Source organism: Vombatus ursinus, unplaced genomic scaffold (genome assembly GCF_900497805.2).
Source record: "Vombatus ursinus unplaced genomic scaffold, bare-nosed wombat genome assembly UNPS02010193.1, whole genome shotgun sequence".
NCBI lineage: Eukaryota > Metazoa > Chordata > Mammalia > Diprotodontia > Vombatidae > Vombatus > Vombatus ursinus.
Genome location: NW_020949971.1, coordinates 7,503,660 through 7,517,736, shown reverse-complemented (window position 1 = coordinate 7,517,736; position 14,077 = coordinate 7,503,660). Strand labels below are relative to the sequence as shown.

Sequence of the window (14,077 nt, the reverse complement as noted above, 5' to 3'; positions counted from 1 at the left end):
CCTTCCTTCCTTCCTTCCTTCCTTCCTTCCTTCCTTCCTTCCTTCCTCCCTCCCTCCCTCCCTTCCTCCCTTCCTTCCTTTCTTCCTTCCTTCCTCCCTTCCTTCCTTTCTTCCTTCCCTCCTCCCTTTCTCCCTTCCTTCCTCTCTTCTTTCCTTCCTTTTCCTATACAATGTAGACAACATTCTTCTGATCTTTCCCTCTCTTTTTTCTCTCTCTCTCCTCTCTGTCTTTTCCCTAGGAAAGTAGAGGAAGGGGATAAACATTTATATAGCACCTACTATATACCAGTAAAAAGTAGCATAATGGTTATCCCATGACCCCATTCTTGGTGCACTATAGCACAGGGAACTGTCATGTACTTCTCTAAGGGAGGTTCTTGCCTTCACAGTAATGACCGTACCAGACTGTAGGCAGTCTAAGCCTGGACCTCAGCTAGGGCAGAGAGGGAAATGACCTGGTCCTGGGTCAGAGAGCAGCCTCAATCTTGCAGTTGGTTGGAATGATCTCATGAGGTTTGCATTCCACTCTTTGGGCCAGAAATGCTGTGGTGCTATGAGTGTATCATAATGTTTCCTGCCTAACATTATGAATCTTTTGGATTCCAAATTGCATCTGGTATTTGGGATATTCAGGAAATTTTTTATTTGGGTTGTATATCCCTGGAGTGGAGTAAATGAAAAACATTTGTGTCTATGTGGCTTGCTTGGTGGAAAATGTCAATACTTGGTCCAATTTTTTTGGACAAGGGATTAAGAATTTGAAGTCTGTTTTGGCAAAGGATTGGAACTCCTTGTTGAAGGCTTGGTTATATTCTGAGCTCTGCTGTTTATTTGACTTAGGAAAATTTGCTTTGGAAATGATGATTTAAGTATCAAAATCATTGTGGGAGGATTTCATAAGCAAACCTTTCTTCCCACGTGCCTAGATTATGAAATTGAAGGCGAATGGCCCATTCAGATTTACTGAAATATATGTCTATCTGGCAACCATGAATTTTAGAATTAGAAAGACATGTCAAATTGATCAGAAAGCAATTTCAAAGCCCATAAGTCATGCATTTAAAAGAATAGCTCTTGATGTAGTTTGGGGGACTTAGGGAGATTAAATAGAAAAGCAGAAACATACATGTAGAGTTGCAAAAAGAAAGTTCAATTGAAGTCTATTCAGTAGTTTAATGATAGAATATTTATAGTGATTTAGACTAGTGGTTGCCAAATATTTTAAATTATACACTCCAAGAAGTTTTTAAAAAAGCATGAACTCACAATATTTGTATATTTCTTAAAATTTGATTTTCTTTCCTTCTGCATCTACTCCCCCCACCCCAATGAGGAAAAAAAAAAGAAAAACAACATCATTGTAACAAATATGTATAGTCAAGTGAAACAAATTGCAACGTTGGCCCTGTCCAGAAAATGTACGCTTCATTCTGCAGATGGCACGAAGCATGCTTCACTGTTGTCCTCTGGAATTGTGGGCAGTCATTGCATTGATCTAAATACTTAAATTTTTCAAAGTTATTTGTTTTTACAGGGCTGTTATTGTATGAATTCTTTTCTTTGTTCTTTTCAGTTTACTCTTCCTTAATTTATATGAGTCTTCCAAAGTTTGAAATTGTCCCTTTCATCATTTTTTATAGAATAATATCCTATCACAGTCATATACCAACATTTTTTTAAGCCATTCACCAACCGTTGAGCACTCCCTTAGTTTCCAGGTCTTTGCCATTACAAAAAGAGCTGCTAGTATAAACTTTATACATTTGGGTCCTTTTCCTCTTTCTTTGATCTCTTCTGAATGCAGGTCTAATAATGGCTGTATATTTAATTATCTAAAACTTCTATACATGTACTACTTAACCAATATATTGTGTATGTTACAAAGCATACAGAAAAGTAGAGATTTCACAATGAAATAACAATGAAATAAACAATATTTTAGATTACTTAAAATTTTCTATTAGCATTCCAAAAGAAATATTCTCAAATATCATTAGCAGTAATAATCTTTTTTAATGAGAGCAATGTGATTGAATATGGTGGATCATTTTGGCAAATATTTTAATACTTTGTCATACAGCAGCAAGTTGCAATATGCTGTAGTCAAAGGAACAAATGAAGACACCATTGTTTACCTGCTTGGTTGGAGGATACCCACAATTCCCCTCTCCGAATTTTGTATTCCATATGTGATATGATCGTTGACCTATGGAAAGATTAAAAGGATCAATGTCAATTCAAAGGTTAAGTATTAGCAAAACTTAGTTTCTTTCTTAATTATTTACTTGTTCCCCAATGCACGTAGGAATCAACAATAGTAACCTTGCTATTGCCATTTTCTGTTGACAAGAAGTGCGTGGTTTCTGTAAGTAAATACTGGAGGCTGGTTCTCACTGTTGGCAGGTAGGGAACACAGTGTGCTTAGCACAGTATTGTCTTGCTTCATGAGGTCATTTAAAATATTTTAGGCTAGTGTAAGGTGTGTTTAGGGAATGTTTTTAAGGTTTAGACCACTTTCCTGGTTTCTATCCTTTAAATGGAAGGAATGCCCTAAACTTATATCCGAAGGCTTGACTCACCATCAAATACTAGCTACAAAAAAGACTATCACAACCAGTGAGGAAGCTAAGTGGCACAGTCTGTAGAATGTTGGACCTAGAGTTAGAAAGATCTGAGTTCAAATTCAGCCTCAGACACTTACTAGCTATTTGACCCTGGGAAAGTCACTTCATCTCAGTATGCCCCAGTTTCTTCATCTATAAAAATGAGGATTATAACAGCACCTATCTCCTAGGGTTGTAATAAGGGTCAAAGGAGGTAATATTTGCAAAGAGCTTCACAAACTTTAAAGTGCTATACAAATACTAATCATTATTACTGTTATTATTAATAATAATAAAAATAAATACATTTATCCAAGCAGATAGCAAATAAGAATCAGATGAATTGTATAGATTGGAAAATGCTAAGCTATGTCCAAAGTGAATGAGCTCTCCCACTGGGAATTAGATATCTCAGTTCAAAAGAAAATCTCAAATCTTACCCATCCTTCTAGTCTCTAGGCAGGAAAGCTGGAAACCAAGGGCACAATTGAGAGGCTGTTATCTGCACATAAGTGACTTCAGAAAACTTTCTCTCTTTTTCTATAGGTCTCTTGATCCTCAAGAGATCCTAGAACCATGTGTGTCCTCTTTAAAAGTGGGAAAGCACTCCACAACTCCACCCCTAATGCAGGCATGCAGAGCTAAGCAATCATTCTCTCCTCCAATGAGGAGAGTCTTATGATGCAAATGTACCAGGCTTGAAAACTGGGTTACACTGGATGGAATGATTGGTTGGAATGAACCTCTCTAATAATTATGTCAGTGAGCGTCAGAAATCTAGAGGCAGGTGTCTTTCTTACAATATTAACCATGCTAGAACAGTGACATAGGATGTGGCTGTGAATAGTGAATATAATTAATAATAATGGTTAACAGTGAAGAGCTCTTTCTGGAGGGAGGCCTTGAAGGTCCCTTCCAGCATTAACTCTATGATCCCAGGATGTAAAGGTTGTTAAAAAATGAGCCAACATCTCCTTGATTCCAAGGCCGGCTTCAGTCCAGCACCGCAGGCTGTCTCTCACCCAAGAGGAACTGAGAAGTAGATTTCATGAACGCTTCTGCCAGCCACCTCCCTCATATCTCTGCTAGAGATAAGAAGTGCAGTCCCTTTTCTCATTTCATCTGCTCCCGCTGTTGATTTCTTTTTAATTTAGATGTCAGTAAATGAAGCCTCCCTGAAGCACACAAGGCTGGAAATTGAGGAATGAGTGGGAGCCTGCTGATGCAGGAGGTGACAGCAAGGTTGTGTTGATGTCTCACCACGAAACCTCTTCCTCACAGCGATAGATATAATCGCGTTTGTTTTCATATTCCATGATTAGCATAAAGAGATGCAAATGTGCCTGCTCCTCGGAGGCTGCTGTGCTGCCAACAAGTTTATTGAGTTAAATAGTTTTAACGGAGATATTAACATTTTCTCATTTTATTACAAAGCTGCCCAACTGTTCAGTGCCCTGCATTTTCCAATGACAGTTTCAATTCATCTTAGGTTACAAAATTAAAAATCATTATCTCATCCTTGGGTTCTGAAGGGTGGATATATGGCCTGCTAGGCCGTGAAGATGCTTCTATTAACTTTTCTGGTTATTAATCTGATAAACATAGAGACTGATGAAAATGCTAGGGAAGTCTTCCTTACTTCAACACAGTTCTCTTGTTGTGTTAGAGCTTCAGCCCCCACACACTTGACTTCTAGACAGAAGAGGAGGGTCTCTAGTGCTTTACAAAGGGATACCTGCTTCTGCTAAATGTCTAATTTGGTGATGGTGGTTGTAGGGGATGAGTGGGTTCAAAGGAGGGAATTCATGTATCCTAAGCTTAATAATAAGAAATACTAAAGACAGCTTCCCACAGCCATGTGCCCAAACACAGGCACGTGAATGGCTCAAGAAGGGGCCAGCTTTGTCTACTAACAGTTGGATTTGGACCATCCCAGGCCCTCTTGGGTACTAGAATGGATTCTGGCACGGGGAGATCAGGGAGGCAGGTGAGTAAGCCCTCTGATGTTGGGTCGCCAGATCATCGAGGGATACCCCCTGGGTATTCATACATAGGCCCCCAGGTAGAGAGCTCTCCAGATTCACAAAGTGGTGGATGAAAGACAAGAAAAGAAGATCTCGTTTGGGTAAATCGCCAGATCATTGTTCTAGGAGGCTGTGGGACCATGTGGCATTGGAGATATAAAGGGAAGGAATGAATCACAGAGATTCAAGAAGAATGAATCTTGGGGAGGCTGTGTCTCAGTAGTACTTATACAACATGGGTGAGTGTGGTAAAGTCATCTACAAATGATAGATAGAGAGGGGAAGTATCCCTAGGGGAGATGGCAAGAGACTTCTAACCCCCCTCCCTACCAATCTCCTAGAGGGACTGTGTTGATAGGGAAATTCCTACGTGTAGAGGAGTTTGTGATGTGTTTAAGAAGGAAGAATGAAAGGCAGGAAGGCAGGAAGGAAGCAAACGGGCATATATTAAGTGCCTGTTACGTGCCAGGAACTGTGCTAAGTGAATGAAAAAATGTTATCTCATTTAATCCTCACAAAAAACCCTGGGAGGTAGGTGCTATTATTATCCCCATTTATATTTGAGGAAACTGAGGCAGACAGAGGTCAAGTGACTTGCCCCGAGTCTCATATTTAGTAAGTGTCTGAGGCTGGATTTGAACTCAGGTCTTCCTGATTGCAAGCCCATCATTCTATCCACTGTGCCACCTAGTTGCCTATTTACAATAAATTGAAGTGAAAGAAGTTTGAAAAAAAATATTCTGAATTGTTTCTTATATTCTGGGCACTGTGCTAGTACCAGGAAAACAAACACAACTGTGAGAAGTTCCCTACCCTCCAGAAGGTCACATGTAGTAGGCTGAGTTAACCTCTCTAGGGAAGTGGGGCAGGGAAGGGAGTTTTGATCTGGATGGTCACAGGGATGGTGAGTGGAGCTAGTGGGCATCTAATTGTATTCCTTATCTCAAGCAAGATACAGAAAGGGCCAGCACCATTCCAAGAAGATGCCTGCTGTAGATGACTTTTTGGCAAAAGGTCCCTCACTTAAAGTGAAATGAGTTAGCTGGATTTGTACTCATACACTCACTCACCAGTCAGTTCAGCTCAGCTTTAGTCCAGGGCAGAAGTTAAAAGCAGAGTGGATTAATTTTCCTGGGATTAGGGGTCTGGTTTCTGGAGGTTCCCTCTGAAGGCAAAGTGAAAGAAATAAGAAAAAGGGCCCCAGAAATCACAGTTCTAGACAGAAGAGGAGGGTCTCTGGTGCTTTACAAGGAGATACCTGCTTCTGCTAAATGTCTAATTTGGTGATAGTGGTTGTGGGGGATGAGAGTAGGTTCAAAGGAGGGAGTTCATATATCCTAAGCTTAATAATATCTGAAATGTCTGAATGTCTGAAAATGTTAATTTAACTGTTGGTACTCCAAAGGACTAAATAATATCAATATCAATATGCTTATTATAAATGAAGCCAAAAGGCAAAGAGAGGTTTTAACGAAATGGTCTCCCTCTTCCTGCATTTTAAAACATCCATCCATCCATCCATTCATCCATCCATCCATCCACATGCACACAGCTAGCACAACAATAAAATAAAATTTCTCATACCAATCCATTGACTATCTGCCAGTATTTGGAGACAGTTGGGTGAAGTGTGTGTGTGTGTGTGTGTGTGTGTGTGTGTGACTGTTGGATGTAGACTCAAATCTTCACTGGCCACATACTCTCTGTGTGACCATTTTTGTTGTTGTTCAGTCATTTCAGTCATGTTTCACTCTTTGTGACTCCATTTGGGGTTTTCCTGGCAAAGATACTGAAGTGTTTTGCCATTTCCTTCTCTAGCCCATTTTACAGATTAGGAAACTGAGACAAACAGGGTTAAGTGACTTAAATTAGCTTAAGTTCAGTTAGGTAAGTTAGACTTAAGTTAAGTGACTTGCCCAGGATCACACAGCTAGTAAGTGCCTGAAGCCAGATTTGAGCTCAGGAAGAGGAATCTTTCTGACTCCAGGCCTGGTGCTCTAAGTACTTTGCCACCTAGCTGTCCCTTATGACTTTAATCATCACCTAGCCTCTTCTGTCCTGCTTCCTTCATTCGCTGTGATATGCTACACCACCTGCTCATGAGGAGGGTACTTTCTACTGACTCCACTCCTATGGGTCTCCATTCATTCTCCCATCTCCCGTAAAAAGGAGACAATAAACCTTGAAAGTCACAGGATGGTTATGATGTCCAAATGAAGAGATGTCTAGTATACAATACTTTGCTTTGATAAAGCTACAAGGAAAGGGAATCGATTTGTCAATTTATTGGTGTAGAGAACTCCCAGATGAGGAAACTCCCTCTACCAGCACAAGTCAGCACCCCTCTGCAACTTGATTTTAGTCGTCTGGGAGGTTGAATAACATGCTTTGGGTCTCACGGCCAGTATGCATCAAAGGTGAGAGATCAGAACTCTGGTCTCTGGGGCTTCAAGGCCTCTTCTCTTTCTCCATTAATTCTTTGCCTCTCTACTGTAATTACAAAGCACCATGGGGAGGTTGACTGTGGTAATTTAGTTCATCTAACTAACAACACTGTGCATTTCTTTCTGCTGGCCTCAGGAAGGAGAAAACATCTTCTACTTAGCGGTGGAAGATATAGAGACAGACACGGAGCTTTTGATTGGCTACCTGGACAGTGACATGGAAGAGGATGAGGAGGAAGAGGAAGAGGCGGAGGAAACAGCTGTAAATAAAGAGACTCATGGGAAACGTACCAAAAAAACACCACCAGCTCACGTGAAAGGTACTCACTCATTCAGGCTGTGGTGTGTGGGCAAGGAAGTACGCTGTCCTCAAGTCGCATTAAAGTCATCTCCTCAAAAAAATAGATTAGTTAACATTTCATCAGTCTGATTTTTTTTTAGGTGTCATGAATGGAACATCTCTCAAATGGTGTTTATCAAACTATCTTTTTTTTTCTTTTTTACTTATAGTCTGTGCAAAACAAAATAAAACAAAAAAACCAGCTAGGTGGCATGGGGCTGCCTCATACACTTACTAGCTGTGTGACCCTGGGCAAGTCACAACCTCTGTCTGCCTCGGTTTCCCCACAAGGTTTTGTTGTGGGATCAGATAATACTATGTAGTGACAGGCTCTTGGAAATTACCTGGCCCTGATGCCTGAGGCACTGCCTAGTATTGGAGATTGTCTGCAAGCTTTGAAGTGTTAGGTAAATGCTAGTATTTATCATTATTATTCCAATTTTCTAGATGAGGATACTGAAGCTCAGAAATATTAAATGACTTACCCATGATCACACAACCGGTAAATTTCAGAGACTGACTTTGAACACCTTCCTGCCACCATGTCCACTGCTCTATCCCTTTTGTAAACCTCTCAAGAGGGCCACACAATCTCCATGGTTGACTTCTTATTGACTGCAGATCACATCTACTTCAGTTTAAACCTATAGTCTAGGTGTGCCTACCCTGGAAATGACAACTTGTGTGACCTTGGTTAAGTGCACCATCCCTGAATGAACAGATTTTCTTCACTCCTCTGTACCGTTTGGAGGTGGAAGCTGATGGCTCCCTAAGTCCTTTTCAGCTTTCAATTCAATAAAGTTATTATCTCCTCTAAGATGACCTGATGGGGTATTCGCCTGACTCATATCCACCACCTCTAGTTTGCTAGGAGCACAGCCGGATTTTGTAGCCCATTTTTGGGGGCGGGTTTGGTATTTTTTCCATTTAGTTCAGATCAGTGTTCCAGGACCCGACAATAAACTTCTGAAGTCCAGGAGATGTTTGGATATTTCCAGAAGACACTTAATGAATAAGAATCAATTGATTTAAAATGTCTCTTTACTTTTCAAAATGGACTTGCTGTGTTTGATTGTTTACGTGAGATGACTTCAGAAATGTACAATTCTTTTTTGTATATGAACACTCTTTTCCCTAGAGAATGATGTACAGGGTATATGTGGTAGTTCCCAGCACTGGGCTCATAATGGGTGCTCAGCAGATGTTTGTTGATTGATAGATGACAGGAATGGGGACAGAAGCTATGGTGTTGTGGTTAGGAAGACCTCCTGAGCCAGGAGACTCCCTATTGTGATGCAGGTTGACTCTTTCTTTGCAATGTTTACTCTTCAAGTGTTGCCTAGAGCCCTCAGAAGGTAAGTGTTCTATCTGTCCAGGGCCAAACAGCCAGTGTGACTTGTACCCGGGTCTGCCTCTCTACCACCTATGCTAACACTGTCTCTTCTTCAATGCTTTTAAAAATTAATTAAATTTAATGTTGCGCACTGGTGCTCATGAAGAAAATGGATATTAATTTCTAAAATGGTGGGAGAGGGTCTGCCATCCAAGTCGACCACAAATAATCATGTTTCTCTCTGTGCTTCATTCCCAGATTCTCCAAACTGTAAAAAGGACCATGCCTGTCCCCACTGTGAATCCAGCTTTGCCAGCCAGGAGATCCTGGCTGAGCACCTGCAGATGCTCCATCAAAAGCCAAGTGAGGAGAAGGAATTCAAATGCAAGAACTGTGGGAAGAAATTCCCAGTGAAGCAAGCTTTACAGAGACAGTGAGTACTGCGCCCCGGCTCCTCCCCAGAGGGCCTTTCACTAAACTGTGGGAGTATGTCTTTCACATGGGTGGCTGGTTTAATGTAGCTCTTTGTCCTTCAGTCTCTGGTCTAGGCATTTACCCTCTTGCTTATGAATTAGAGTTTTGGATTATCATTCTGAAGGCCAGAAACAGGGCTTTTCTTGGCCCGATCTGTCAATTCTTGACTGATGTCAATTTACCATTTCTCGAGCACCTACTCTGTGGTACAGGCATCATTGGTGTCCCAAAGACAAAAATGTAAGAGCCCCTGCCCTCAAGGAATTTTCATTCTCTTAGGGGGTGGGAGTGAGGTAAGGATGAACCCTGGACCCAGAGGAGTAGCTAAAAGACATGTACAATTGTGAGAGGAAACTAGTGGAAACCCTGTGGGGCTCAAAAAAGGCACCTGAGCTGAGCCTTGAGGAGAGCTGAGAATTCCAGGAGGAGGAGGTGAGGAAGAGGGGGAAATCTGGAGTAGAATGATCCATCAGGCTGCTAGATCTCTGTCAGCTTCGTTTATAGTGAGACAACCAAGTGGCATTATACACAAAAAACAGCTTGTGGAGTCAGGAAGACCTGAATGTGAATCCTGCTTCAGACACTTACTGGCTTTGCGATCCTGGGCAACTCATTTAACCTCTCTTGGCCTCAACTTTCTCATCTATAGAATGATAAAACCATAATATTTTATATAAATAATATTGGGGATATAATAGAAATATACAATAATAGAAATTATATATAATTATATATAAATAATATAAATACATAAAATAGTATAAATAATTGTATATAAATAACATTGAGGAAACTGAGGCAAGCAGAGGTCTCGCAACTCCCCAGAGTCATACAGCTAGTGAAGTATCTGAGACAGGATTTGAATTCAGGTTTTCCTAACTCCAGGCCCAGTGCCACAAATAAAAACAGACCAGTTACCACACAAGTTTACTCTTAGGAAAGCACCCACCTCTTAGGCTGCTGTGGGGAAAAATGAGAGAACATTTGTAAGGTACATTATAAACCTTATTGTTGTTATTTAGATTCTTTGTGACTCCATTTGGGGTTTTCTTGGCAAAGATACTGGAGTGGTTTGCCATTTCCTTCTCCAGTTCATTTTAGAGATGAGGTAACTGAGTCAAACAGGAGTAAGTGACTTGCCCAGGGTCACACAGCTAGTAAGTGTCTGAGGCTGGATTTGAACTCGGGAAGATGAGTCTTGCTGACTCCCAGCCAGTGATCCATCTGCCTCAAGGTGCTGTATAGATGCTAGCTGCCGACGCTGCTGCTGCTGCTGTTTTATTGAAGAGGAGAAAACTACAGCTTGGTTTGGATGGGTGACTTGTCAATATTCACCTGCCGGTCAGTGTGGTAATCTGCACTTGAAGCCAGGGCTTTGAATTTCCATTTCAAGAACGTTTTTCCCCAATACCCAAATGCCTTCTTGTAATATAATTGCATTGCAGATGACCTAGATTAAAACCACTACTACAGAGTACCAGGACAAACCACATTTTTCTTAATTCTTTTTTGTATTCTTAAAAATTAGTATTGCTGTTTTTCAATCTTGGCCCAGACCTTTGATTTCATTGGTGCAGAGAACTCCTGGTGGGAAAAGCCTCTCCTCTAATGCAGATCTACCGCTGATCATATGATCCTTACATTTTGTCTTTGAGAGTTGCCTGGGGCACTGGGAGGCTAAGCAGCTTGCTTGGGGTTCCACAACTGGTACAGAGTCAGAAGCAGAGTGGGAGCTGAGATCATCGGGAGCGACTGCAAAGCTGATTGCTGAGCCATTTCAGAATGATTCTTTCTTCTTAAGTCACATTCAAGTGAAGTTTAGAAATGTCCTGGGTCATATATCAAGGCTATTGTCACAAAGACTCCTTTGCCTTCCATTTATGGGACTTTTAGCTGTCCTTTCATGAGTCAAAGGCAAGACGATTCAGAAATAAAAACTATCCTGCTGTTCAGAGGATGGCACCGAGAGGGAGACAGAGACAGAGAGAGACACACAGAGAGATACAGAGAGACAGAGAGAGAAAGAAAGACAGGAACAGAGAGGCTGAGACAGTTCTCAGAACACCCCTGGGAGGTAGGTTTTATCATTATCCCCATTTTAGAGAAGAGAAACCAGAGGCTGAAAGAGGTTAAGAGAGATAGGCAGAAAGAAAGGAGAGAGAAAGAGAGAGAGACAGAGAGAGAGAGAGAGACAGACAGAGACACAGTGACAGAGAAAGGGAGATAGAGACAGAGACAGAGAGACAGAGACCTTGGCAGAGACAGACAGAGACAGAGAGAGAGGAAAGAAGGAAAGAAGGAAGGAAGGAACGATGGAAGGAAGAGAGGGAGGGAAGGAGGGAGGAAGAGACAGAGAGAAGGAGGAAGGAAGGTAGATCAATTGCATTTTATTGAAAAATGGTTGTAAGACATGAAGACCCTTGCTCTATTAGTGATTGGAGCTTTCCTATCCCTAGGTGGTTTATTGAGCACTGTATGATTTGGCTTAAAAGAGTTCAGAATCTATAGGCTGATAACCTAGTTTGAGGACAAGAGAGGTCGAAGATCCAGGGCCTTTGGGTTTCAGTGGAGGGATGCTTTCCTCCTGATTGGACAGCAGCTATGATGGGAACAATGCTAGCCTTGAAGTCAGGACAGCCCGAGTTTGAATCTTGCCTTAGACAGGGTTGTTGGGGGGGAGGTCAAATGAGGTAACACATTCCTTGCAAACCTTAAAGCTATACACCTAATTATTATCATTCCCTTGCATTCAGAATGTCTTCCCCCCAGATATGTTTATTTTCTCCTTCTGCTGTTCATTTTTCTTTTCTCCTTTTCTCCTCAGCATCCTTCACTGCGTGGAGAAGAGCTCCCCTGGGGATTCCCTGAAGACTTTCCGCTGTTCTGTGTGCAATACATCCCTGAGCTCAGAATCGAGGTTTTGTGTCTGAGTTGTTGGCCTCCTGGCTCTCCTGTCCTTGCTGAACAGTCTTTGCATGCCTCTTTTGCACTTCGTAGGCTGTGATGGCACATGGTCAGACAGCCTAAGCCCTTTTCTGCTCGTCTGCTTTAGGTAATGCATGCAGTCAGAGGCCTTGGGAGGCTCCCACGTGGGGCCTATTCCTCAGGCCTACTGGGAGGCTGAGTTTGGTGGGTCATTCTTAACTGTTTCCCTTCGCCTCTCCCTCTCCTCTTTTACTGGCTCCCTATTCTAGTTTGGAGCAACACAGAGAGGTGTGCCGAGGGGATCCCCAATTCATCTGCAAGACTGAGGGCTGTGGAAAGAGATTCAGAAGTAAAGATGCACTGAAAAAACACAAGGAAAACATTCATGCTGGTAAGCTAAAATGGGATCTGCCCTTTTCTTGAGGGACATCAATTCCGGAGGTCTCAGCAATCTGGTTTCCATTGTCCTTCCCAATGGGGGAGTTGGTCTCTTCATTATCCTTCCTACCACTATGGGGTCCTGGAAGTCATTGTTTTCATTTTCTTTGTTTCGATCCATTATTTCTGACTGATGTTGATTTAGGCAGTTTCAAGCCCTCTCAGGGGAGATGGCCAGTCTAGGGAGGTAGTGGGTTTCCCTTCGTTGAAGATCTTCAAGGAAAGCTTGCGCAGTCACTAATTGGCTGTGTTGTAGGAGGGATTCTTGTTTAAGTGTGGGGCATCCTAGGTCCCTTCTGAAGATTCTCTCAAATTTGTCCTCCTGTATGTTTTGGAACTGAAAAAGCAAGCTACTGATCTATGGTTGAATTTAATGGACATTTAGCTAATTACTTTGACAATGAGGCGACTTAAGAATTAAAAATTGGAATGGCAGTTTTAATGGTTCCGTGATAACAAGGAAGCTTGGTGTGAATAGGTTGAAAATCATTTTTTAAAACTTTTAGTTGTTTTTCAGTCATGTCCAACTCTTCATAAACCCATTTGGGGTTTTCTTGGCAAAGATACTAGAGCTGTTTGCCATTTTCTCGTCCAGTTCTTTTTACAGATGAGAAAACTGAAGGAAATGGGGTTAAGTTGGGTTACACAGCCGGTAAGTGTTTGAGGCCGGATTTGAACTCAGGAAGATGAATCTTTCTGACCCCAGGACCGACACTCTATCCTCTGTGCTACCTGGGTAACTATTACTACACAAGAATTGCACTGGAGACATGTGACTCTCCAAGAGATGGCTGACTGGAAAGAGAGGTTGGCTCCCCAAGTAGCGAGAGAAAGGCGGTAACTAACAGCTAGCCCACATGCTCGATTGGTAGTCTTTCAATGTTAGAGGCAGCTAGGTGGCACAGTGGGTAGAGCACTGGGTTTGAAGTCATGAAGATACAGCCTTAGACACTTCCTAGCTGAGTGTCGCTAGGCAAGCCATTTAAACCTCTATCTACCTCAGTTTTATTACCTGTAAAATGAGGATAATAATAACACCTACCTCTCAAGGTTATTTTGAAGATCAAATGATATATTTATAAAGCACTTAGCACAGTGCCTGGAGTGTAGCAGGTTCTGAAAAAACGCCTGTTTCCTTCCCTCCATCAAGAGCTTGAGGAAGATTCCTAAGACAGTTTCTGCTTCAAATACTCAAATGCTGATTTGGTACTTTTATTAATCTATGATTATTTTTTCCCCAGGGTGTCAATGACTAAGTCTTTCTCTAATTGACATCCATCAAACTATTGCTCCTGAGTGCATATATGCATAAAACAACTATGTAGCAATTGAGTTGAAGTCAGGAACATTACAAATCCTGCCTCAAACATTTCCTAGCTCTATGACCTTGGGCTAGTCACTTAATTTCTCTATACTTCAGTTTCCTTATCTCTATAATTTGGATAGTGATAGTAGTAGTAGTAGTAGTAGTAGTAGTAGTAGTAGTAGTAGTAGTA

At 41.6% G+C, this 14,077-nt stretch overlaps 1 protein-coding gene across 1 annotated transcript in view; it reads left to right on the top strand.

Annotated features, from left to right (window-relative positions):
• PRDM5 (PR/SET domain 5) overlaps positions 1-14,077 on the top strand; it is a 169,422-nt gene that overhangs the window by 58,206 nt on the left and 97,139 nt on the right. The window contains exons 4-7 of the mRNA XM_027853751.1: positions 7,208-7,391; positions 9,003-9,177; positions 12,043-12,135; positions 12,413-12,534. Of these exons, the coding sequence (XP_027709552.1) occupies positions 7,208-7,391; positions 9,003-9,177; positions 12,043-12,135; positions 12,413-12,534 (574 nt within the window). The remainder of the gene's footprint in view (positions 1-7,207; positions 7,392-9,002; positions 9,178-12,042; positions 12,136-12,412; positions 12,535-14,077) is intronic.